The sequence below is a fragment of the Macrobrachium nipponense genome, chromosome 16, assembly GCF_015104395.2.
Source record: "Macrobrachium nipponense isolate FS-2020 chromosome 16, ASM1510439v2, whole genome shotgun sequence".
Taxonomy (NCBI): domain Eukaryota; kingdom Metazoa; phylum Arthropoda; class Malacostraca; order Decapoda; family Palaemonidae; genus Macrobrachium; species Macrobrachium nipponense.
The window spans coordinates 59,323,340-59,351,229 of NC_087209.1; the positions used below are offsets into that span (position 1 = coordinate 59,323,340).

At 38.2% G+C, this 27,890-nt stretch overlaps 1 protein-coding gene across 4 annotated transcripts in view; it reads right to left on the reverse strand.

The window, feature by feature from the left end:
- The window catches only part of LOC135195753 (formin-like protein), a 149,845-nt gene extending 123,661 nt beyond the window's left edge, over positions 1–26,184 (reverse strand). For 3 of the 4 annotated variants that reach the window (XM_064222198.1, XM_064222200.1, XM_064222201.1), the window contains exon 1: positions 25,443–26,184. In XM_064222198.1, coding sequence (XP_064078268.1) covers positions 25,443–25,631 — 189 coding nt within the window. In that variant the 5' untranslated portion in view covers positions 25,632–26,184. The remainder of the gene's footprint in view (positions 1–25,442) is intronic. The other variant, XM_064222199.1, reaches the window with a different exon arrangement.
- Positions 26,185–27,890: the final 1,706 nt, after the last annotated feature.

Sequence of the window (27,890 nt, forward strand, 5' to 3'; positions counted from 1 at the left end):
GGGATCCGAACCACCTTATGTCGAGAAATGTATTTTCTTATCACCAGAAATGCATTCCTCTGATTCCGCGCTGGCGGCAGGCAGCTGGGAGCGAACTCGGGCTACCAGATTGGTAGGCGAGTACGCGACCACAGACTCGTCCAGTGAGGAACTTGTACTCGGAGTAAACTCTCATGGATAACAGGGTTATATAATCCTCTCTCTCTCTTTCTCTCAGATTATCCTATAATTATTTCATAAAAGCACTATTGTACCATTAAATTTGGAATATATCATCGACAAAATTCTTCATATGATCTCTCTCACTCAAGCAAATTATCTTTTAATTATTTTTATAAATGCACTATTTTACCATTAAATTTTAAATCTATCATTGACGAAATTCTTCATATGACCTCTCTCTCTCTCTCTCTCTCTCTCTCTCTCTCTCTCTCTCTCTCTCTCTCTCTCTCTCAAGCAAATTATCTTTTAATTATTTTATAAAAGCACTATTTTACCATTAAATTTTAAATCTATCATTGACGAAATTCTTCATATGACCTCTCTCTCTCTCTCTCTCTCTCTCTCTCTCTGGATCATATTCTGCACGGGTCCTAAGCACTGCACTTCAGGTGGTGAAGTGGAGGCGTCCTTCGACGTTAACCGTCTCAAGGAAAGTCCGAGAAAAGTTAAAACCACTTATATATATTATATATTTATTCTGTAACTGAATCAGTATATAAAAAAATAACTAAATAAATGAATGTGTATACAATCGCTAAGTGGGGGAAAGTAATATCCACGAGATCTTCAAGGTCAACCATGAAAAAATAAAATAAATGCCGGTAGTTGTAAATGAATATCTGAATATGAATATAGGAATGTAAATATATATATATATATATATATATATATATATATATATATATGATATATATATATATATAATTAGTAAATATCACTTGGCGGGGGGGGGGGGGGGGGGGGGATGTAATATCCATATTTTCTGGGTCGACCATAAACTCAACAAGGCATGATCCAACCTCCAGTTGGAACGAATCCAATATTTTCACTTCACGTGTAAGTTGTAAAACCTTATACTATTCCTAACTTTTAACGTAAATTAAAACGTGCTAAAATCTACAGTCAAATAGAGCGTTGTTTCACCAACGAAATCTTAAAATATACACGCTGTATTTTATAAGAAATAATTGTTCTGTACTGTTTATCATGCACATTATTTATTTCTTACATTTACATTTCAATAAATAAATCACAAATATCCTATCATAAAATTCCTATTTCTTTACCTCAACGTCAGACCTTTTTAGCCTCTCCCATGGATCTTTCCTAACCCACTCTCAAATAACAACAACAACAAAGTAGTTTGTAGGCTTACTCCCCAAGTAAGGGAAAAGAAATAAATATTGGTAGCTGTAAAAAATAAAAATGAATAAATAAATAAATAAATACATAGATAAGAAGTAAATATTTAAATATAATTTATAAATAAGTGACCAATAACCACCGAGCCAGTCAAGAAATTAGTAACCTAAAAATCAATATAAGGCCATGAATGAATCATATCTTACTATAATGGGCATTATGCCTTTCCGTCTGTCATTCAATCACGACCAAGCGGCTGGTCTGATGGACATGAAACTTGGGAGGGTTATAGTGGGGAGCCGTAAGATGGTTTATAATGTGGTTTCATCCTACCTCCTCCCATTCGAAGGGGGTGGGGGGTGAGAAGGGATTCCCTCAAACGGAGCTGGTTTTGCCAGTGAAACCGGGTTGGTTACGCCCGTAGACTTAGTTACTTTACGAATTTATCATACATAATTTCTGTAAACATATGTTTGCTAGTTCCTCTAATCCTCAAAGTCCTCTCGGCTCAGATAATCTCTAAAACAACTTACATTTCCAGACAACAACCCCCTTTTTTTTTGGTGGGACCTGGCTTGCATACACGCACGCATGCTTGCAACATGCAAAGTGTGCTGGGAGTCAATATCATTCCTGTAGAAGCTTGAGTTTTAGCATTATCTGAACGTAATCTAGAGTTTGCAAGGACCATGGTTATATCGCATGGCAGACAACTTATAATAAAAGACACCGATATAATAATAATAATAATACAGCAGCCCCAACCAATATACTGTAAATGTTTAGCCTCGCTGTCGATCTCCTCAGTTCCAGAGGTCCTTTATTCCTCACACCATTGGACTGTGGAACTGTCTCCCTACTGAGGATGTCGTAAATTGGAATTTCAACCCTACTGAGGATGTCGTAAATTGGAATTTCAACCCTACTGAGGATGTCGTAAATTGGAATTTCAACCCTACTGAGGATGTCGTGCAATTGGAATTTCAAAAGTTCAGGCGAAGATGCAATGCACTGCTACCCCTAGTTTTATTTTCCTTGCATATTTATACATTTTTATATATTAATTTACCAATATATATTTCCTTGTTTTAATAAGTGAGATCTCTTCTGTCTGTATGTACCTTTACTCTATCTTAAGCCTTCGTATGGAATACCGTAATATTCTTTGGAGTCTTGAATTTTCAAGTAGAAGCCAATCAAGAGGCTCCCGGTGATACCCCCTACCTGAGAAGGTCTGCAAGACTCGTCAACGCCCGCCGTATGAGTCACCTTCCCGGGAACCAATAAAAACTCGACCTACCGGAGAAGTGCTCTGACCGTACTGGAGAGCTCGCAACACCACAATAAAAGGAGAAGGACTCGCCACTGGAAGAAGGTACGGCTGCTCTGTGAGCAAGAGCCCGTGCTGGCACAAGGCCAGCTTAATCTTAAACAACAAACCACTGGAATTCAGTCCCTCAGCAGTTATCGCTTGATAATGTCCTGTCGATCAGGAGGAAACGTCGCGTTAGAGAGAGAGAGAGAGAGAGAGAGAGAGAGAGAGAGAGAGAGAGAGAGAGAGAGAGAGAGAGAGAGAGAATTGTATAAGCAATAATAAATCAAATGACTCAACCGAATTTTACCATGCCCTTTGGTGCGTTGCTCGCCAGTCTAAGCAACAACGAGAAAGCCGTCATCAGAAAGATAGAGAAGACTCTTTATAAGATTAATAGTGCTGAAGCAGCAGTCATTTTTAACAAAATAATAATAATAATAATAATAATAATAATAATAATAATAATAATAATAATAATAATAACTTCTGTTACATCTCCCAAATGAACACCATAGTATTCTTTGGAAGCTTGAATTTCGAGTCAATGGCCCCTGTGGTGGGCTTGTTCCATATGACTAGGGTTTATCTTTGAATAATAATAATAATAAAAATAAAAATAATAATAATAATAATAATAATAAATAATAATAATAATAATAATAATAATAATAATAATAATAATAATAGCAGCAGAGAAACACTAGAGGATGTGACGGTCATATCAATATACTTAAAACAGTTGATAAATCAAGGGACCTTTAGAATCAATATAACACCTGTTATTCACGGCCTAATGACTGTAATGATGTAATTACAGGCGAGTGGAAGGGCGTATCTTACGCGGGATACAAGAATGCCTCATTTACAGAACATCATAATTGTCACTGTTGGTAAATATACAGTTATAGAACTCAGATGCTCACTCTTGCGTGAACATAATGAATGATGTATGTGCGTATGTATGTCTATATGAGAGAGAGAGAGAGAGAGAGAGAGAGAGAGAGAATTTTTTCCTTAGGGTTGAATTCTCAACACTTTTAACCTCGCCTGCGACCAACATAATCAGCTGACCACCAATTACATATAACGATCAGCTCAGGTCACATCTTGCCAGTTTTTTTTTCTTTACCATTACTAAATAAGTCCTTGCTCATGGCCTTAGGATTCTCTGCCAAATTATGTTCTATATTCTTGTAAAAGGTTCTCTCACTCTCTCTCTCTCTCTGAGTTTGCTGGACAGCCACTAAATTTTAGGGATTCTTCTTCATCTACCGTCTTCTCTTTTTCAGACAAACTTCCAAATCTATATGACTGATCCTCAACCTTACCATCCTCTCAATTTCCTGGGTATTTAAGGGCATCGGGTTGCCCATCCCGTAGGCCTCGTCACGGGAAAAAAAAAATTAAACCCTTTACGCCTTCTCATTTATTATCTAAATAAATACAATGAGATGACTCTTCAGGATCCTAAGGTCAACTATCAAAGCGACCATTGCACAAACCTCTAACCACACCCCCCACCCCCCTACCCGCCGCCCTTGTCAATTAACACAAGGACATGAGAGAGAGAGAGAGAGAGAGAGAGAGAGAGAGAGAGAGAGAGATTAAAAAAGGCTTGAAATACACCTACTATCCTATAAACTTCAACGAGAGACAGAGAGAGAGAGTAAACAAAACCTTGACAAAACACTTAACATCCTATAAACTTCAACGACAGAGAGAGAGAGAGAGAGAGAGTATACAATGCAAAATACCCCCAAAAGCTTCAACAACACCGTCAACAAAAGCGTGACAATCCACCGAATAAATATACTCCCCAGTTCGTAAACCTCAAAGTGAGAGAGAGAGAGAGAGAGAGAGAGAGTGTGTATACAATACGCCGAATAAAAATCCTCTCCAGTCTACAAACCTCGACGTGAGGTACATAGAAGGCTAGTCAGTAATCCCTGGACGTAAATCGGTAAGTGTGCAACGAAGTGTCAGCTGCCTCTATGGCAGCCTCTTCCATAAACAGCATCCACAAAAGAACATTTCTAAAAAGAGAGAGAGAGAGAGAGAGAGAGAGAGAGAGAGAGAGGACCAAAGAACTAGATTATTTCATGACTGTTGTTAAATATGAGAGAGAAAGAGAGAGAGAGGGAGACAGACAGACAGAGACTTACGAAAGGACTAAAGAACTAGATTATTTCGTGACTGTTGTTACATATATATATATGAGAGAGAGAGAGAGAGAGAGAGAGAGAGAGAGAGAGAGAGAGAGAGAGCCACAAAACTGGACTAATTCGTGTGTGTGGGGAGAGAGAGACAGAGTTACGAAAGGACTAGATTATTTCGTGACTTGTTACATATATGAGAGAGAGAGAGAGAGAGAGAGAGAGAGAGAGAGAGAGAGGCTATTCAGCCAGTCACTTGCGGGTACGGATTATCTAGCAGTGTTCTGACAGTGCCTGGGATTGTGTGCAGCAGCGATGATGACGTCAGCTGCCCAAACTGGCCCCGATTCACAACGGCCAATCATAACGCCGCTGACACCCCAAGGCGACATCTGATTGGTCGCCTCATCAACTCGATGCCGTCACCGACGGGAATTCGAGTTCATTCGTGGGTACCAGCGACCAATGGGAAAGCGGGACCAGCAATTTCCAGCGTTGCGATTGGTCGAGGATAAGGCTGAGCAGAAAGGGGTCAGGGCGTGTCTGAATGGGGGTCTAGTGGTGGTGGGGGGATAGAACGAGAGACGTCGATTGTCACTGGATCTGTCGGGGCACCGTCAGGGCATCTATCTATCTATCTGAAGGGTGTGTTTTTCAAAAGCTCGACGTCGGTATCTGTCAGGTCATATGGACGGGCGTCAGCTGACGTTTCCGTTTTGTTGCAATTGAAAAATGAGAGAGAGAGAGAGAGAGAGAGAGAGAGAGAGAGAGAGAGAGAGAGAGAGAGAGAAGATTCGTGGGCAGTAATCACCTGCTTTAAATTAGCATCAGCATCACATGGAATGCATTACAAGTTCATTTTATTTGTCACTACTACTGCTGCTAAAAAAATGCTTCAAAAATATGCTCTTACTACAATGTAGCACTACTACTACGGCTAATAAAGGACACCAATAATAATAGTAATAATAATAATATAATAATTATAATAATAATAATAATCACACCAGTATATTTAAACAGTCGATAAAGAAGCTCTTCAGAATCAATAAGAACTACTCTTCATGGTCTAATAATAATAGTAATAATAATGTTATTCACTTAACATCACAACCCCCCACAAAGCCATAAAATAGCCTGGACCAACAAACAGCTTGTGTATCAAACCTAGAATCTTCATTTGCATTTGAATTTAGCTGCAAAAAAATGAAAAAAAAATGGGGAGAGTGTTTGAATTTAGCTGCAAAAAAGAGGGGGGGGGGGGGGGGGGGCGAGTGATGAAGGATGTTAATCATCCCCAGAATACCATTCCTATTCGTCCACAAGTAACGCGGATCACTGGAGGATCTTTGGACAAAGGGAACCACTGAAAGAAATTATATATATATATCCCGTAAGGTCATAATTATGAAAAGGCCGAGGTATCTTTACAATGGGAAGATTTAATCGTACGGACAAAGCTTTCTTTTTATTTTGTTTCTATTCTGCAAATCTCAAAAATGATTGAGCGTGGAGATTGTGTTATGCAAATGTAAGTATATGTCGTGTTTTTGTCATCATTTTTCTCAAGACTCGTACCTTCCTTGCAGGCTGCTCTACGAGCAAGAGGCCGTGCTGGCATAAGGTCAGAAAACACAGCATACCTTCACAATGAATTGACCTTCTGCGGAAACGTCCTAAAATAAACAAAACCATAGGTAAAAACAAATAACGATACAGAAAAATAAACAAAAATAATTAGACTAACATTTCTTAACAGGAAAAGCCAAATTGAAAACTATCTAATTCCTAATTTTTTAAAATATTCAGTCTGCGCGAATCAATCTTAAATGGGTTCAACAATAATTTAAAATAGTCTAATTCCTCATTTTTCAAAAGATTCACCCTATGCAAATGAATCTTAAATGGGTTAACTTTAATATTTATTTGACGCGTTCTTAAAATAGCTGAAAATCTACTACCATATTTAGGCCCCTCGCATAAAGTTTTAGAAGGGTTAAACCTTATTTTGAGATCCCTCCCACACAGTTTCTAAACAGGCTATTTTCAGACCCTTAGCGCCAATGTTCTCCATGAACCGAAAGCCTTTTTTTAAGCACCTTGCATTCAAAGGACTGAAAGTCTATTTTCAGACCACATGCATATAATAAGCAGGACTGAAAGCCTATTTTCAGAGCCCTTGCATGAAATAATCAGAGCTGAAAGACTATTTTCAAAGACCTCGCATACAATAATCAGAGCTGAAAGCCTTTTTTCAGACTCGTATCATAAAATATCCAGAGCTGAAAGCTTATTTTCAGAAACCTCACATAGAACACTGAGCTGTAAGCATATTTTCAGGGCCCTACCATAAAATATTCAGAGCTGAAAACTTATTATCAGACAACTTCCATAAAATATTCAGAGCTGAAAAAACCTATTTTCAGACCTCTCTCATAAAATAATCAGAGCTGAATGCCTACTTTCAGACTCCTATCATAAAATATCCAGAACTGAAAGCCTATTTTCAGACCCCTCACATACAATATTCAGAGCTGAAAGCCTATTTTCAGACCTCTCCCATAAAATAATCAGAGCTGAATGCCTACTTTCAGACTCCTATCATAAAATATCCAGAACTGAAAGCCTATTTTCAGACCCCTCACATACAATATTCAGAGCTGAATGCCTATTTTCAGACCCCTTGCATAAAATATCCAGAGCTGAAAGCCTATTTTCAGACCCCTTGCATAAAATATCCAGAACTGAAAGCCTATTTTCAGACCCCTCACATACAATATTCAGAGCTGAATGCCTATTTTCAGACCCCTTGCATAAAATATCCAGAAACTGAAAGCCTATTTCAGACCCCACATACAATATTCAGAGCTGAATGCCTATTTTCAGACCCCTTGCATAAAATATCCAGAGCTGAAAGCCTATTTTCAGACCCCTTGCATAAAATATCCAGAACTGAAAGCCTATTTTCAGACCCCTCACATACAATATTCAGAGCTGAATGCCTATTTTCAGACCCCTTGCATAAAATATCCAGAGCTGAAAGCCTATTTTCAGACCCCTTGCATAAAATATCCAGAACTGAAAGCCTATTTTCAGACCCCTCACATACAATATTCAGAGCTGAATGCCTATTTTCAGACCCCTTGCATAAAATATCCAGAACTGAAAGCCTATTTTCAGACCCCTCACATACAATATTCAGAGCTGAATGCCATATTTTCCAGACCCCTTGCACTAAAATATCCAGAGCTGAAAGACTATTTTCAGACCCCTGCATAAAAGATATCCAGAACTGAAAGCCTATTTTTCAGACCATCACATACAATATTCAGAGCTGAATGCCTATTTTTCAGACCCCTTGCATAAAAATATCCAGAGCTGAAAGCCTATTTTCAGACCCCTTGCATAAAATATCCAGAACTGAAAGCCTATTTTCAGACCCCTCACATACAATATTCAGAGCTGAAAGCCTATTTTCAGACCCCTTGCATAAAATATCCAGAGCTGAAAGCCTATTTTCAGACCCCTTGCATAAAATATCCAGAACTGAAAGCCTATTTTCAGACCCCTCACATACAATATTCAGAGCTGAATGCCTATTTTCAGACCCCTTGCATAAAATATCCAGAGCTGAAAGCCTATTTTCAGAATCGTCTCATTAAATCCAAAGTTCGCAAACAAAATGTTGAAAGGACAGAAAGACTATTTTCAGAGCCTCCACGTGAGTGCTTTGGAAACTTCAATCAAAGCTTAGGGTTCCTTAAATACTCTCCAATAAGCACGAGATGCATGATCTTGGCACTCCTTCCTCCATTCACTCGCAGAGTGCCACATGGTGCCAAGAGCTCGTTAAAGCAATCACGAAAGCACCTTGGCAAGGAATGTTCTCCCTGTGTATGAACTGAAGACTTCCTTGTGCTAATAATAAGATCGATCAAACTCGAGGAAAGGGCAAAGATAAAACAAATCATGTTTGAAATCAGAATTATTAGATTTGTGGAGTTTTAAGATTGATAAAGGTGTAAAACAATAATGTAATACAAAAATTAGATGTTTGAAATAAGAATAATTATATTTGCGGGTTACTATGTCACGGTCTCTTCCAGTAAAAAAAAAAATAAATAAATAAAAAAAGCTAGATCTTAGTTTTCATATTTTAGCCAATAATTAAATAATCGAAATTGACTTACCTATTTTTTTTTAAAAGCCTTCGCTATTCTTAAAAATACTGACTTCACAAATGTGTATAGATTTTCCATAAACCGTTAAAACACACTACGATATACCTGACAGTAATTATGCAACTTTGTACTATTTAGCCACAGATATTGCTAATAAACAAAAAGCCTGATATACTGATAGTGACACATACGGAAAAATAAGACCCAGTTTATAAACATTTTACATAGCAACTGAAACGGAGCCGTGTTTGATATTTACTCTGTTTATCAGTAATACCAACAACCTGTACAGAAGCAGGGAACCAGAAATAATCAGAATTTCACTGCGGATAAGATAATCCGCAGGACTATTATAGATTTAGTGGCAAACGGCCCAGAGACTTTCTCTCAGATGAAATGTCAACATAACAGATATATTTGGACATGACGTTACTCTCTCTCTCTCTCTCTCCACATGACTAGCCGCTAAACAGTATTCCATAATTATTATACATGGTCTCTGTCTCTGTCTCTCTCTACATGCCTAGCCTCTAGATAGCAGTCCACTGTGCTCTCTCTCTCTCTCTCTCTCTCTCGGTACTACATACTTCCGAAAGCAAATCCAAAGACCTCAAATTAATAAACCTCTCTCTCTCTCTCTCCTGAAACTACACACTTCCGAAAACAAAAATACGAAGACCTAAAATTAATACATTTCAAAAGTTAAAAAAAAATCGCTCTCTCTCTGTCTCTCTTTCTCCCTCACACAAACCATCAAAACGAAGGAAGTCGAGTACGACACACATTGAAACAATAAAACACTAAACGACTACAATGCATGCCGGGTGTGCCCCAGCGAGGGCGTGAAAACGACAGAGATTCGAGGCGATGAATCATGCAATCCGGTCCCTCCACTCGCCACAGATAAGAGAAAAAAAAAAAAAAAAAAAAAAAAGCTTTCCGGGGGGGGGGGGGGGGTTTTTTTTTGGGAAGGGGAAGCATTTCCAATTTTTTTTTGGGGGGTGTGGGGGGGACCGTCGGAAAAACGTTTGGCTTGATAACACCGTTATCATCACGGTTATATACCATATCCGGTTTGTTCCTGCCATGTGTGGGAAATGTGGTAGTACGTCTTCCTTTAGTGTAATTTCATTCATTTTCTTTCCATTCTTTCTTTTGGATATGTTTTGGCGTAATTTGGGCTTGGTCTTCCTTGGGAGGTCTAATCATGTTTGGTGATATTATGTATACACGTACAAACATACATACGTACACACACACACACACACACACACACACACACACATATATATATATATATATATATATATATATATATATATATATATATATATAATATGTATTGGCCATGACCTCTATCTAGATCACGTCCAAACAAACACATCATACATACATACAGAGAGAGAGAGAGAGAGAGAGAGAGAGAGAGAGAGAGAGAGAGAGAGAGAGAGAGAGAATGTAATAACAGTCTTCTGTCTGCTTGCCATCTTAAAAAAAAAAGGTATATATGAATGTATTTTAATCCAAATTTGCATAGGGAAGACTCTTTACAAATTAAGTGCCGTGGAAACAGCCATAATTTTCAATGCTTCTGCCCTCAGACAAAGTCTCCTCCCTAATAATAATAATAATAATAATAATAATAATAATAATAATAATAATAATAAAACCTCAAGCTACATAACTGCTTTAGAGAGCTCCTTCAGAGGACAGCCGAACTTGTATGTTTACGCAATACCCTGGACAATGATCTTGTCAGATGACGTCATACACATGACAGATAAGGGGGTACACTCGTGAATATCATTACCGTATCACCTGTGTCTGATGAGATTACCGCACAGTGAATCTCTGCTTCGCTGTAGAGCACATTACTAAATTCATTTACTTATTAACATCGGATAATGGCGGGGTAGGAGACGATATAGCGAAAAACACATTCTTGAAAAGTAAAGTGATATATATATATATATATGGTATATATATATATATATATATATATATATATATATATATATATAGAGAGAGAGAGAGAGAGAGAGAGAGAGAGAGAGAGAGAGAGAGAGAGAGAGAGAGAGAGAGTGTTTGCATTAGGTGCTATATATGAATATCAAGAAATTGCGATAATTTGCATAGCATGAAGAGAGAGAGAGAGAGAGAGAGAGAGAGAGAGAGAGAGAGAGAGAGAGAGAGAGAGAGAGAGAGAGTTTCAAATTAACTTGTCGTGAGGACAGCTTCACACAAACCGAATAATTAGCTTGAATAGGCTCAGGCAACATATGATAAATTATATCAAACGCAATAACATAAAACAATGACGAATTTGATGAAAAAAATCGTAGCGAGAAAAGTCAAAATGGCATAATAATAATTATATAATAATAATAATAATAATAATAATAATAATAATAATAATATAATAATAATAATAATAATAATAATAATAATAATAATGAGAAAATGAAAAGAGAAGATAATGGCTAGTACAATGATAAATAATACTATTCGTAGCTTAAACAAAAACTAACAATATGCCAGAGGCAGATAACATGCTGTGAGTATTAAATAATAATAATAATAATAATAATAATAATAATAATATATAATATAATAATAATTATTATTATTATTATTATTCTAAGTCTCCCAACTGAAATGAACCACTGACATGAGTCACAATAGAGTTATCAGATAATAACTGTGGTCCAGTGATAACATATGACTCAAGTTCCACTCTGTGACGATTACAGAGAGAGAGAGAGCAATAGGCCAATAAGATGTTTTTAGGTCGCTGGTTGGCGTCGTGGAAGAGGGGGAGAAGAAGCAACCATTACCATGACCCTTCCCTTCCCTTTAATGTTAAACTGCACCTAGCTCGGGAAATTTTCACTTTGCTTCAGTGTTCCCTTGAAGCTCTCTTTCCTTAGTGTCTCAGACCTGAGCTGGAGATGGGTATGATTGCAAGTCCACAGTTCTCTAAGCCTACGGAGTACCATGGTCTCCGTGATGTAAATCTCTAGCACACTCCAACTGTTGACTGTGGCCTTCTTTGTGCAATGGTCTCTGAGACCATAGGCTCTCGTGGAATGGTCCTCTGAAGCCAATAGCCTTGTGGAATGGTCTCTGAAGCCATAGCCTCTGTGGAATGGTCCTCTGAACAATAGCCTCTGTAAACTGGTTTCTGAGCCCATAGAGCCTCTGTAAAAACGGTCTCTGAAGGCCATAGCCTCTGTGAATGGTCTCTGAAACCATAAGCCTCTGTAAAATGGTTTCTGAGCCCATAGCCTCTGTAAACGGTCTCTGAGCCATAGCCTCTGTGAAATGGTCTCTTGAACCATAGGCCTCATGTAAATGGCTTTCTGGCCATCCCCCAAGCCTCTGATTAAACGGTCTCTGAGCCCATAGCCTCTGTAAACGGTGCTCTGAGTCAATAGCCTCTGTAAACGGTCTCTGAGCCATAGCTCTCTGTAAACGGTCTCGTGAGCCATAGGCCTCTGTAAACGGTGCTTCTGAGGCAATAGCCACTGTAAACAGTTTCTGAGCCATAGGCCTCTGGTAAAACACTCTCTGAGCCATAGCCCTCTGTCAAAAACGGTCTCTGAAGCCATGCCTCTGGTAAATACGGTCTCTGAGCCATAGCCCTCGTGTAAACGGTCTCTGAGCCATTTTAGCCTCTGTGAAATGGTCTCTAGAGCCATAGGGCCTCTAGACATGTGAATGGTCTCTGAGCCCATAGCCTCTTGGGTTGAATGGTCTCTGGAGACCATAGCCTCTTGTAAAACGGTCTCTGAGCCATAGCCTCTGTAAACAGTTCTCTGAGCCATTATGCCTTCTGTAAACGGTCCTCTGATCCATAGGCCTTCTATAAACCCGGTTCTTCTGAGCCATAGCCTCTGTAAATGGTCTCTGAGCCACAGCCTCTGTAAACGGTTTCTGAGCCATAGCCTCTGTAAATGGTCTCTGAGCCATAGCCTCTGTAAATGGTCTCTGAGCCATAGCCTCTGTAAATGGTCTCTGAGCCATAGCCTCTGTAAACGGTCTCTGAGCCATAGCCTCTGTAAATGGTCTCTAAGCCATAGCCTCTGTAAACTATCTCCGAGCCATAGCCTCTGTAAACGGTCTCTGAGCCATAGACTCTGTAAACGGTCTCTGAGCCATAGCCTCTGTAAACAGTCTCTGAACCATAGCCTCTGTAAACGGTCTCTGAGCCATAGCCTCTGTAAACGGTCTCTGAGCCATAGCTTCTGTAAACGGTTTCTGAGCCATAGCCTCTGTAAACAGTCTCTGAGCCATAGCTTCTGTAAACGGTCTCTGAGCCATAGCCTCTGTAAACGGTTTCCGAGCCATAGCCTCTGTAAATGGTTTCTGAGCCATAGCCTCTGTAAACGGTCTGTGAGCCATAGCCACTGTAAATGGTTTCTGAGCCATAGCCTCTGCAAACGGTCTCTGAGCCATAGCCTCTGTAAACGGTCTCTGAGCCATAGCCTCTGTAAACGGTCTCTGAGCCATAGCCTCTGTAAACGGTCTCTGAGCCATAGCCTTTGCAAACGGTTTCTGAGCCATAGCCTCTGTAAACGGTCTCTGAGCCATAGCCTCTGTAAACGGTTTCTGAGCCATAGCCTCTGTAAATGGTCTCTGAGCCATAGCCTCTGTAAATGGTCTCTGAGCCATGGCGTCTGTAAACGGTTTCTGAGCCATAGCCTCTGTAAATGGTCTCTGAGCCATAGCCTCTGTAAATGATCTCTGCGCTGTAGCCTCTGTACATGGTCAGTGCTGTATAGTTTTGTACATAGTCTGTGCCACAGCCTCTGTGCATGGTCACTGTGCTGTAGCCTTTATACATGATCAATTTGCTGTAGCCTCTGTATATGATCTCTGTGGTGTAGCATCTAGATGTATACATGGCCTCTGTGTTGTACCCTATGTGTGTTAGGTCCTTACACTGCAGCCTCTCCTCTGAGCTGTCTCTGTGCTGTACCCCCTGTTCCCTAATGGACAGCCACAACCTCAAGGCTCAGTACCATCCCAATAGGGTACACCAATTTTTCCTTCATTAATCTGTTCCTTATCGGATGCCATTAACTTTTTTTTTGCTTATCGTTATTTCCTGCTAACTGCATTCATTTACACTCCTTTGCTTCGTCTGAATAAGTATAATTATTTTTTTCACTAATTTGACTTTTTTTCTCTCTCTCTAGTCAAATTTGGGGATAAAGAGGCTATTCTGTCTCGATCCACTGAGATTGCTTACATTTAAAATTGTGGCATATTTCTACAAATATATTTGCGCTAAGATATATATAATATTTACGAAGTAAACACCTATATAACGGATGCATTCGGTGCATTCGTACGCGCAAATCTATTTAATCGTGTTGATCGTAATCCAATGGATGAGAGCCTGTTAAAAAAAGTGAATATTATAAAAATGAAGACGTAACAGTGATCCAGACAGATCCCGATAAGATATTGAGAGGAATGAATGAATGAATCATGAGCCCGGGCTTAAGGCTTTCTAGACTCGCTCGAAGAAGCATGTCGGTGAGTCAGGAATCACTCTTAGTGTTCCGTGTCAAGGAAGTACTATATACGTCTTGACGCAAGCAAGCGCTTACACAAGCCATAACACACGCACACACACACTATATATATGCGTACGTATATGTATACTATATATATATATATATACATACTTGAAAAATAAAGGATTCATTGTGGTCCATTTAACTTAAACACTGAACCAAGAATAACTTAAATGACTAAATCTATGTTGAATGGTAGTTTGCAACCAAGATGAAGAAGTTCTTCTAAAGCATGGGGGGGCCAACAACTTCAACCGAAAAGTCCGTCCTAGAACCACCCCTCAACTAATGGAAGTGCCGTTAACATACATACCAAAAAAAAAAAAAATAAATATACCTACTATTGGTATATAAATAAAACTCATAAAAAAAAGACAAAATGGTTCCCCCGTGTGTCTTCTGGACTGAGACATTTGCCAATTCTAAGAACATCCGTAGCTGCACATTTCAAATGGTGTCATCACATCCTTTCCGAAGTCTCATCATCTTTCCTAGTTGAAGCACCGGATACTTGAGTGTACACACATACATACACACACACACACACACAAACACATTCCACTAGTTAATGATGGCATTAAAAAAAAAGACAATAGTCAATGGATGGCATTAGTAAAAATAAGACAACAGTCACCGTCAATACTATCTAAACTGGTGAATCATGGACGACGTATCCATGGAAATAGTTCTACATCCCTGGATAATATATACCTCGTTAAAATAAAACTCATAAGCAGCCTTTGGAACCACTCAAAACACACTAAACAATTCCAGCACTTCCAGACTATTAAGTAATATTTCCCTTAACCTATTACCTTCCATTCTCTCTACATGAACGAACCATTTCACAACACTCTGACCCATTTATTCATACGACTCCACAACTTTAGTGTTCTGTAAAAGACAACTATTATGATGGCTTTGTCTGTCCGTCTGTCCTCATCTCTTAAAATCCACTGAGGCTAGAAGGCTGCAAATTGGTATGTTGACCATCCACCCTCCAAACATCAAACATACCAAATTGCAGCCTCCTAGCCTCAGTCGTTTCTGTTTTACTGAAGATTACATTCAGCCACAACCTTACTTCTTGCAGCACCATAGGCCACCACCGGACCGTGCCTGAGTTTTATGGGCCGTGGCTGAGGCCACCAAAGGACAGAATATTCGATTCTTCGGCGCATCTTTTATTTGTTTACATTTTATACGCACTACCGCTGATCCTAATATACATATACTATCCCAAAACAAATCATCACGACGTCTCCAACCTTTCTCTTGCAATCGTATTTAACTTCACACTTCGCATCCAACCGCGCATGTGCAGTAAGCACGTAATCAATCTAATCGCACGTCACTTCCTCATTCAACAAGGACATTCATTTGGTCGGCCGGCAAATTTCCTTCCCTCCTTTCAGGGTCGTCTACGGTAAATCTCCGCTAAACTGCGTTCGCTAATGTTCTGCAGATACGGAACGTGGAGGAAGGAAGGAGGAGAGGAGTGAATAGAAGAGAATTGGGGATAAAAAATGACGTAAATCGACATAACATCGTGGCGGTGAGGCATGAATGCGAATCGGAAACTCCGTCTTGGAAGAATAAGTAGGTTGTTGCCTAAAACTAACCAGTGTGTCATGAGACAATTCCTGCTAGGTGACGTGTTTGTCTTTGATATATGAGTTGGATTTTTTAAAAAGCAACTGAGACACATTATAAACATTACATACACACACACACAACCAATACTGAAATGGTTTCCCCTACTACGCCCAAACCCGCTTGAAAACTAAAATAATAAAAGAGAAGAAAAAACTCGTAAGCATTAACTTGTCACCTCTCGCGAAAGACAGCTTCCTTTACCTCGACGTCTTTGACATCCAAACATTCTACCAATTTGAAGCCAGAAGCCATGAAACGGGAGGGAGGGGGGGAATGTCCCACGTTGCAATCAGATAATCATTGGCAATTAATGTGTCAACGCTTTTTTTCCTTATCACCCTCGATCACGTGACGTTAACTCTCTCTCTCTCTCTCTCTCTCTCATCCAACCAGTAGCCAATTAGTCAACATGGTATAACAACTTTATTTCAAGCATCACGTTTGCCATAGTTTTTAATAAAGTGTGGCGCAGAGAAAAAATAAGAACTGAAGTTGATGCTAATTCCTTTTATAAATATATATATATATATATATATATATATATATATATATATAATATATATATATATATATATAGAGAGAGAGAGAGAGAGAGAGAGAGAGAGAGAGAGAGAGAGAGAGAGAGAGAGAACTGAAGCCATTAACAGAAGAGACCGACCGGCCCAAAAAGAAGACAAAAGGGTACACTACAAACTACAGAGCCAATGTAATGCCCTCAATGCCCTAACCATAAGTGCATACAACGGAGACTCCTTGTTATCCCCCCAACCCCCAGACCTTTCACTCCCCAGCTACTGCATGTCCTGAGTCATGGAGCGCAGAGGCAGCAAAAAAATTCCGCAAAAAAAAAAAAAAAAAAAAAAAAAAAAAAAAAAAAAAAAAAAAAAAAAAAAAAAAAAAAAAAAAAAAATCCAGTAAAAATGTTGGTAAAAACTCGACTAGGGTTGGCTGCGGTACTTCCTAAAAGCGAGCGACAGACGGTATATACACGTCACACGGACTTATGTACGGTATGAAATCATCTCGCTGCTTTCGTTCATCAATCGCAAAACCATTTCAAAACTCTGCTGGGAGATTTGGAGATGATGATGATGATGTCTGCTTATTGATTGCGTAGGCTCGAAATGTTTTGTATCGCAAAGCAAAATGAAATTAATGTTAGTCAATATCGAAAACGTGATGGCAAGAATATATTATCAGTCGAGCGTCATATACCAGCTTCCAGATGCAACTCCATATATATATATATATATATATATATATATATATATATTATATATATATATATATATATATAAAACACAAAAACTGCTACTTCTTTAAGCACTATAATCGTAATCAACATGCAACTGCTACTTCTATAAAATAATAAAATTTTATCATAAGTAACATATCATTATCCAAAGACATCTTATAGGAAGCCTTGCTATCTCACAACGCTGTTCAAATCGGAAAACTATACTACATCACGATGTTTTGTGAATTTCTTATCTCTTCTTCTGGTCTTATCTGTCATCTGTGGAGATTCTCAACTCGTGGATGTGGATGACTCACAGTGAAGGTGTCTACTACGAAGAGACTAACTCAATCTATGAAGGCGTCTACCAAGAGACTGATTCAATCTACGAAGGTGTCTACCAAGAGACTGATTCAATCTATGAAGGTGTCTACCAAGAGACTGATTCAATCTATGAAGGTGTCTACAAAGAGACTGATTCAATCTATGAAGGTGTCTACCAAGAGACTAACTCAATCTATGAAGGTGTCTATGAAAAGACTAACTCAATCTTATTAGCAGAACTCCAAGAACATTGCAGTATACGTTTGGGTGTTCGTATGCCAAAACTTATTCGATCCTTCCACATTAAATACAACTTGGCTTTTTAAATAAACACCACAGGAGAAGTGACTAAATGCAAAAGAAAATTATACTATGATGTACATACAGTAATGCGTATCGATATATAGGTACACGACATCAATGTAAACAGCAAGTAGCCTATATGCATCTGCTGGCGTTACTGGACGAGGCATTATTCTTAGTACGTTAAAACGGCTGTTATACGACACTGTGGAAATTCGCCAAGTCATTCAGTCAGTAATGAGGTCTTGTGACACGATGCTGCCACATGCTGGCCAGAGGAAAGCACACACCAACATCGGTTGGCCGTTTCTCTAAGTCAAAACTGAATTCGTACATTCATACGTTGGGTTAAATGTTTCCTTTGACTGAGCTGAATGTGAAGAGTCCCCACCATGAGCTGAATGATTTAAGTTAAGGGAACTGACTTCCAAGCAGACTCATTTTGACGTTCGAGTTATCACGTCAGATAACCTGCTATCAGTCAATTAGGACGTTCATGCCCTGAAGGTTATTGCACGGTAAACAGCCATTTTACACAGAGCAGCACACGTGTATACATGCCGACAAGAACCATTCTAATGTACTCGAAAGCAAGGCATCGCTTAAAGAGCAATGTTCGCGAGTATTACTGATATGAAAATCAAGAATTGTATAAATTCATCTAAATAAGTTTTAATGTGATATCATGAAGATAAAAGTTTTAATGTGATATCATGAAAATAAAAGTTTTAAAAGAGATTGTGAAAAACTTGAACACAATCGCACGGGCTAAGCTTAAAAAGTCACTCACTCTTTTCATAATTTCACATAGCTGTCACCTAGACAATTAAATTCCCATTTACTAAAAATAGAAAAAACAAGGTTAAAGACGTAAGCAGACCTGAATATTGCAGCTATGCTAAGCTATACCCGCACTGATGTTTAGATATTTAGAAATACTTGAGACTCGTACAATAAAATTATTCTCCAAATACTGCAAAGAGCAATTTTATATATATATATATATTTCATATATATATATATATATATATATATATATTATATACTATATATATATATATATAATTGTAATATTAAAAAAATAATTCACATTTGTAAAATAGAAAATTAAAATTTACTTGCCAATTTAAAAAGAATGTCATATACAAAATGACTCATAACTACTAGTTATTCATAACTAAAAACCCAAGGAAACTAAAATTATTTACAAGGTGACATTAAAACTGACAAAAGTAAAAATTTTAAACAAGAATATTAACTTTACAAGGTGGAGACTAGGAAAGGAATGGCTGTAGGACCGTTGTTCGCCCAGACCACTAAGCCAAGAAAAGTTGAGCAAAAATGTCTATAAAGGAACCTCACATTAAAATATAAAATGTACCTAAATTCACACCAAATTTAAAATAAGACAACATTTTCTAAAAATTATAATTAATGCTGGATTTATCAAGCATTTCAAATACCTTCCAGTTTTATAAATAAACTTAAGGATGAAATAAAGCTTGTGAATGTTGGAGACTATTATATTCGTACTGAATTCAACCAAGTTTCAACAGCAAGAAAGTAATGTAATCAAATTAATAATAATAAATGTTTCACCTACATTAGTAATTACTTTTCTACAAAGTTTAATGAGAAATAACACTAATTTGACGAGTTTACACGACAAGAAAGCAATTTCATTAACATTCTTTCAGTACATATTTCAGTTAATTTACCTTTTATTAAAATTTGCTTTATCACCAAGAAGTTATAATACAATCGAGTATGGAGCAGGGTTGACCATTCAGAGAGAGAGAGAGAGAGAGAGAGAGAGAGAGAGAGAGAGAGAGAGAGAGTTGACCATTCAGAGAGAGAGAGAGAGAGAGAGAGAAACTAGCCCCTCGACCTTTTCTATCAGGCCTTCCCTACCCCACCCCACATCCAAGCTGATGTCATTTCCGGTCAAAGGCGAGGGAGAGAGAGGGCAGCTGCCCGCGGTCACCACTGACTCTCTCTCTCTCTCTCCCTCTCTCTACACGAAACTCACATTATTTATAAGGTTAATTCATTTCCCACATAGATATCACATTAAACAACTTATGGAAAAAAACAACCACTATATTATACAACTTATGTATAAAAGCAACCACCACATAACACAACTTATGGAAAAAGCAACAATCACATACAATTTATTAAAAAAACGCAACAATCACATACAATTTATTAAAAAAAAACAACAAACATGATACCAAACACAAACCTCTGATTCATTGCAATTATATATAAGCATTTCCCACAAATGGAAAACAAGCTTTCTCCTAACATCTGGATGTAGGCTTTGACGGGATGTGGTGACAAATAAAAAAATAATTAGCTAAATGTTCATAATGTATCCGCTGATAATGTCAAGTGTTAGCCTGAATCTAATGTGGCCTATGCCATCATGCTTCTCATTGGAATGAGTGCACACACTCATACACATACTATATAATATATAATATTTATATATATATTATATATATCTATATACATATTATATCTATATATTAATATAAATATATTATACTATATATAAAGTAAAAAATAAAAGGTCCATTAAAAAAACACTCTGGTTTAAGGCTAGTGTTTTAGTGGGCCTTTTATACTTGAGACGTATCCCGTTTTAACAGAATATACCTCCCCCCCCCCCCCTCTCTCTCTCTCTATGTATATATATATATATATATATATATATATATATATATATATATATATCCTATACACCAACCTACAAACTCACTATCGAATTCCCTATATACTTTGGGAATATACCTTATAATCACAACAATTCCCCAAGGGTGTAAGTTGCTCCCCGGGTATGAGAGAGAGAGAGAGAGAGAGAGAGGGGGGGGTGGCTGGAATGTGGTCTACCATGACGTCATCTTCCACTCCTACACCACCCCCACCTGACCCAGCGAACTCCCAAGGTGTGACGTGACGTCATTGCTGCCTTACCTTTAAACACTCCCACAAAAGCGAGCCCCCTTGGCCCCCTACCCCCACAAACAATCCCTCCCTCCCCAACTCCCTACCTCCGATCATCCTTGTTTAGTAGGCCAAGAATGCTGCTTCATCATGTTTTCACTGACCCTCAAGTTTTCCCGACTATGATGTCACCTAGAGAGAGAGAGAGAGAGAGAGAGAGAGAGAGACTTACGCAAATCTCCTGGTAGACTCGTCTTCAAAATTTACGACTCGGGAAAAACCGGACCTCGAATGTGTCTCGCTATCGCTAATAGTGGCCCCTACGTAAACACATTTCAGTATACAATGCTCATAGTGGCCCCACCTAAACACATTTCAGCATATTATATGTTAGAAAAACATTTTTCCAGCATTAACATTAAATCCATGTTGCTCTCTGAAATACACGATAAAACGTAATACTGATATAATATATATATATTATATATATATATAGATATATATAATGCCTGTATGTGTGTGTACTATACTATACAAACAAATGTGAATTTTATATTTCCAGTGGCATCTCCAACTATTTATATATTCCTGCGACTAGTGGTCATCATACTCAACCAACCAAAACCCGAGAAAGCGTTTGATACCAAGAGTGGCTTGGCGATTTAGTCAGATTAAATTAAAGACTGCTGTGCGCCTATGACAAAGAAGAAATGCCATATTGTTTTCAAAACCAAAGACAATGAGGATCTCGAACCACCCGGCTAATTCTGCAAACATAAACCAGCACGTGGGGCAAGGAAAAATAAAAGTGTGAGGTGGCGGGTAAATCGTGTGACAGCATCTGCTGTCTGGACGGTGTGGTAAGCCACCTGCTCTTAAACGAACATAAACCCTTGTTGACCAATTGTCGAGAGGCACAAAATGACTGCTGTTGTGATCACCAAAGCATCTCTCCGTTCGGCAAGAATGCAAACCCGTTGCCAAAACGTTTGGCTATTGGCTGGATTGGCAAAATACCTCGGCTACCAACCATTCACAACATTGACGACTGTGAATCCTTTGACTGGATGCCTGAAAATAGGGCAACACTGATGGGTCTGCCTACACAACTAGATAACAGAAAGAATTTCCTGAAAATTGGGGGGTGGATATATTATTTTGCAGCTATCCATCGTGAGGAATAAATGAGTTGCAATATATAATATATAATAGGTCTCCATGACTGAAAAAGGGGAAGGCATATTTTGTATACTGACAAGAGACAGAACTTTGCCCAAACTAAAATATAAGAGTTTAAACGTTTGATCTCGAGTTATCCTAGAGAGAGAGAGAGAGAGAGAGAGAGAGAGAGAGAGAGAGAGAGAGAGAGAGAGAGAGAGAGAGAGAGAGAGTTTGCTCGAGCTGCCATGTAATATGAGAGCTGCTATCATTATCATTCAAACCAAGATTACCCGCTTTGATTGGCGATATAAGTATTCAGGTTCCGATAAGGTTCATATCAACATTTATGACATACAACTGATATTGAAGACGACCATAAAATGTGCATTTTACATCACAGGGAATAATATATTTCCATTCGTAGACCACTTGACTTGAGAGAGAGAGAGAGAGAGAGAGAGAGAGAGAGAGAGAGAGAACTGTAGTCTTATGAAAGACAAAAGTGTATCTGAAACGACGCCATCAAGGAATCCCAGCAGACCAAACCAGACCTGGCAACACAGTGCAAATCTCTCTGTCTCAGCCAGCAGCACACAAATGATCAACAGAGCCTCGTCTTCACCAAAGGGGTCTCTCTCACTGTCACCGTCTTAAATAGCCGGACTTCCGCTGAACCCCCGGGGGTGAAAATTCGTCATGGTCACACCACACCAAACCCAAACTCACACCCTCAACCCAGTCTCATTGCCATACTCTGTAGAACCATCTACCCAGCCTTAGTACCATACTCTGTAGTACTATCTATCAGCCAAGGCATGGATAGCTCCAAGGATAAACAACAAATATCCTATAGTTCGCCATACCACCGACCTTTCCTCCCCTACACCCCGCCACACACACAACCACACGGGAAACAAACCAACGAGAAGACACCGCCACATCAGTAGCTGCTCCCGTAGACCAAACTCCCTAAAACCTAAACAATCTATTTCTGGGGGGGGAGACGAGTTAGTACTATTCGCTTCGTTTGCGATGTGTGAAAGGGAAAGCCTTTTCCCCCCCTGGCAACTTGCTGCTTCTGCTGTAGTATAAACGGTAATGTGAGAGGAATGCGGGGAAGATATGTTACTGCTCACTGGCCCGTGTGGTTATAGTACTGACGAGAGAAAATGGAAGTCATGCTAAATACCTTCACTCTTGTTGGTCATATGTATGCGCAAACAATGAGGACGGGGCAGAAAATAAATTCGTGACAAGTAAAAAGTTCGAAAGAATATGTTTTCAATAATTGGGCCTAAAACCACATTACCAAGTCAACCCCTTTAGTGCTATAGACTGTCAAACAGGGCGTATTTATTGTTTTCATTCAATCAAGTAAAATCATTCATATTCTTGGGATTGCAGCTTAAAAAAAATCACCCCAAAATTAGTATGTTTGTATCACGAGTCAAATAAAACAGGGACCCCCAAGGGTAAGAGGGGAGGGGTGGAAAGGGTGGGAGATGGCGGGCCCTCCCACGAATAACTGAAAATAAAATCGGGAGACCGAAATTCCTGTCCCATTAGAACTAATAACCGACAGCTGAGTGACTCACTGCCAGGGAACTCTCTTCAACGCTAGGAAGCAATGGTATATCTCGCGCCTCTCTTAACCATTCTCGTAGGGGTAAAACATGACTTGAAAAGAACTTTCAACATTCTTTTTTTTTTTTTAAGTTAAGGTTTAGGGTATAATTTGCATTATATATATACACGAGATGACGACATGATTATCAACTGAAAAAAATATATATGAAAATGTTAATTCCGAGGTAGAGCGAATTGGATATCAAAGGGAATTTGTAGCTTATTGCATGTATATGAATCACGGTAATGTGACAAAACTTCATATATATATACATATATTATATATTATCTATATATATATATAATATATAAATATTACACACATATGCACATACATATACCTACTTTTAAATACATACAGTATATATAAATATCATATAACACAGAAACCATTAATACAGATAAGTCTAAAAAAAAAGGTTGTTTTTGTAAAAGTAAACGGTTTCGTGTAAACTCAAAAAAGAATCATGTTCTTAGTCACCACAACAGAGGAATGGCGGCATTTATCGGTATGTGACACACGATACAGAATTCTGAGAGGCTTAAGCCTAACTTCCGATAAACAAGAAGGGGGAGAGAGAGAGAGAGAGAGAGATTCTAATGAGCGCCATAGATCCTATTCCTCCCATTTCATCTTTTGAAGTTCAAGGAATAAAAATCATAGGATCATTTCAATATTTTAATAAATTAAACTCATTATGACCAAAATTAAACGGTTATTCATTTTCAAATGAAGCTTCCACAAAATGCTCATCTAAATTTACAGAAAAAACCGAAATAAATAAACAAATAAGAAAAAATTATAAAAAAAACGCTGAGAAAAATACTATCAGGTGCTGAGTTTGCTCTGAGTAAAGTACTATCAGGTGCTGAGTTTGGTGGGAAGTCTAGGGTGAATAATTGTACGTGAAATCTATAACAGGTGTTATATTTTCTTAGATTATAGAAAGCACAGAACAATTTTTTCTTTATTTAAGTTGGTTAAAAGGAAATTAAAATAGGCCTACGCTAACCTAACGCCATAAAGACGACCTTTTTCTAGAACGTCATTAACCGTGAATGACTCTCAGGCACTGAGGAAGGAATGCCATAGGCATAAACTCGGCCACAGAGGTTCTCTGCTGAAATCATAAACAGGTGTTGTTTGGGTAAGCATATATTTTTCTTTTATCCTGAGCTATGTTACAAAATTGTTTTTTAACAATACATGAAGACAGCAAAGATGAAGAACTTGCTTGCAACTGTAAATAAAAGTCAACATTTATCCTAACGTGGAATATCAATTAGCTTTATATTCGGGGAAAATATATAGCCTAAACTTTTAGACATTTATTTAAATACATTTCTGTGTATAAATGGAGGATTTAATAGTCACACGATCACCTATAAAGTATTTTATTTAACAAATCTAGACGAATGACAACGTGACAGCCTACGTAAACAATGACCTTTGTTTACGAAGCTTCCAGCCGCAGACTGATTCCCAGACGCGGCCCAAAAAGTGAGAGAAATTAACAGTGAAACACCAGGAATGGGAATCCAACCATCCGGAATATGGGAATTAAACGAAGCAGACGGAAAACAACTTACCAAAACTTTAGTAAATCGTCTCTCGAGCTCGGTAGCGTCCGGCATGGGTAGTTTGTCCTTTGTGAGCGCCCCTCCTCCTCCTCCTCCGCCCCCTGCACAACTTCCTCCACTGCTATAAACTCCATTATTCCTGCCCACGGCGGGCTCCCCTCCCCTATCACCAATACACTTGCTCTCTGCACTCCCCATCGTTGACACTCAGGACATTACAATCGCCACTGGATGAAAGCTATAGGGACACGAAACGACGACCGGCGGGAAGAGCGAGGCGCCGCGATCCACCTCTCACCATGTTTGACACGCAACTAGTTGCGAGGGAGTCTTTCTCCCGCCGTCCGACCGACCGAGCGACTGCCTGCGACAGTTTGGGTTGGTGGCTCTCACACGCGCAGGCGCACTCAGCTCTCTTTTTCTAAGAACGCCCATTCTTCTTGTTCTTGTTTCTTCTTTCGCATTACTCCGTTCCTCTTTCGTTATCAACGCGTTTGTTTTCGAAGCTTCAGCCCTTTTTTACGTTTATTTCCGACGTTTGAATTGCTGTAATTTACCTTCGGTGTTTGTCTCCTGTGATAACTTAATATGGAATGATTAATTAGAGGGGGGAGGGGGTTTCTAACCATTTTTTGCTTCTTGGCCATTGCAAAATCTCCTCTTCTTTCGAAATCATATTACGTCTTCGCACATTTTATCAGTTTTATCTTATTCTCTCTGCATGTCCAGACCTTATACTAAACACAAACTAGGCTACCTTTCCATATCTTTCATCAGCATGTTTTTTGTAACCTGCGTCGCCTTCTGTATATATATATATATATATATATATATATATATATATATATATATATATATATATATATATATATATATATATATATATCATATATTGTATATATATACATATATATATATATATATATATATATATATATATATATATATATATATATTCTTTCGTACTTTTTACAACCCTTTTTTTTTAGACTTGTCTGTATTAATGGTTTCTGTGTTATATGATATATATATATATATATATATATATATATATATATATATATATCTACTGATCTCACAATATTTGTCATGACACATCTAGTATTAGGAAACGTTACTAAGCGCCATGTTTGGTTGCACCAAGTCCAGAGATCCTCACCAGACCCTTAATTCTCTTCAGCACCTATGGCCTGCCTTTGGGAAAATGTCCTTACTGGACAATTACTCTCTCTCCCTCTCGATATAACTGGAATTAACTATTTAGATCTGCAATTAACTTACCAAGCAAGGTTACACAAGTTGGAATGACCGTCTGTAGGAAAAAATAAAAAATAAAAAGATCGACCACATAAAGAGACTCACTACCTTCTGCAGGAGAGCACAAGGTGCCTCTTGTGATGTTAATGGAGTTCAGACATGAATATGAACTAGTTCGGAAGGGTTTCTTGGAAACTGACCGCCTATATATAGACCTATCATGAACCTACCACTAGCAATTGCTAAGTGATAATGCCGTCAATCCCAGGATTTCTTCATTATACTCTTGTTTTTTTTCCATCTGTCCATCCGCCTGTGGTGTTTGCGCATGGTAACACTGCTTCCCGGGGTTTGAATATCCTATTTCGAATATTAACGGTGTAATTCGCATTCAGTAAATTATTAAAACACTTTTCAGTTGCAAATGTACACCCAAATATCTTTTTATTTGCCTAAAACGTACACGTAGCGTAACTATTTAAAGCCCGGGAAAGCCCGAGACGCAGTGTTACCATGCGAAAACACCACAGGCGGATGGACAGATGGAAAAAAATAAAGTTTTTTTTTTTATAGTTGTAACTTGTAATAGTAAAACTGTAGACCTACTACGCTAGATTTTCCTCTAAGCACAGTTGTCTTAGTTTTTTTTCTGACATATATATTGATTTTTACAGTTTATGTATGTGTGTGTTTTTATCTTTAAATTATACAGTGTATTTGCTTTCCTTTATTCATGTGTCATTTTTATTTTGTAGAGGTTTGTATTGAATGTGCAAGCTTCATTTTATCCTTGCTTAGTTTTTTTTGGATAATAATAATAATAATAATAATAATAATAATAATAATAATAATAATAATAATAATAATACCATATTCAGATTCTACTGGCTAAGTTAAGGTTACATGTGTCGAAGAATGAATGATATGGGTATTAAAGCTCCAAAAAGATGCAGGCCTATACTACTCTTAACTCGCACTGTTGTTTTCTCTTGATTCTTTATATTTCATTGAAGTTTACATCAGACTTAACAGATTAAGTCGCTAGTTTATGAATTATTATTATTTTATTTTTTTTTTTTTCTTCAGAAAGGTTGTAACTTCATGCATGAAGTCTTAGAAGAAAACCACCTAAACTATTTTTAAGTTTCCCGTATTACACTATTTTCAAAGTTTTCTTTTCATCCATTTTCTATAAAAGTG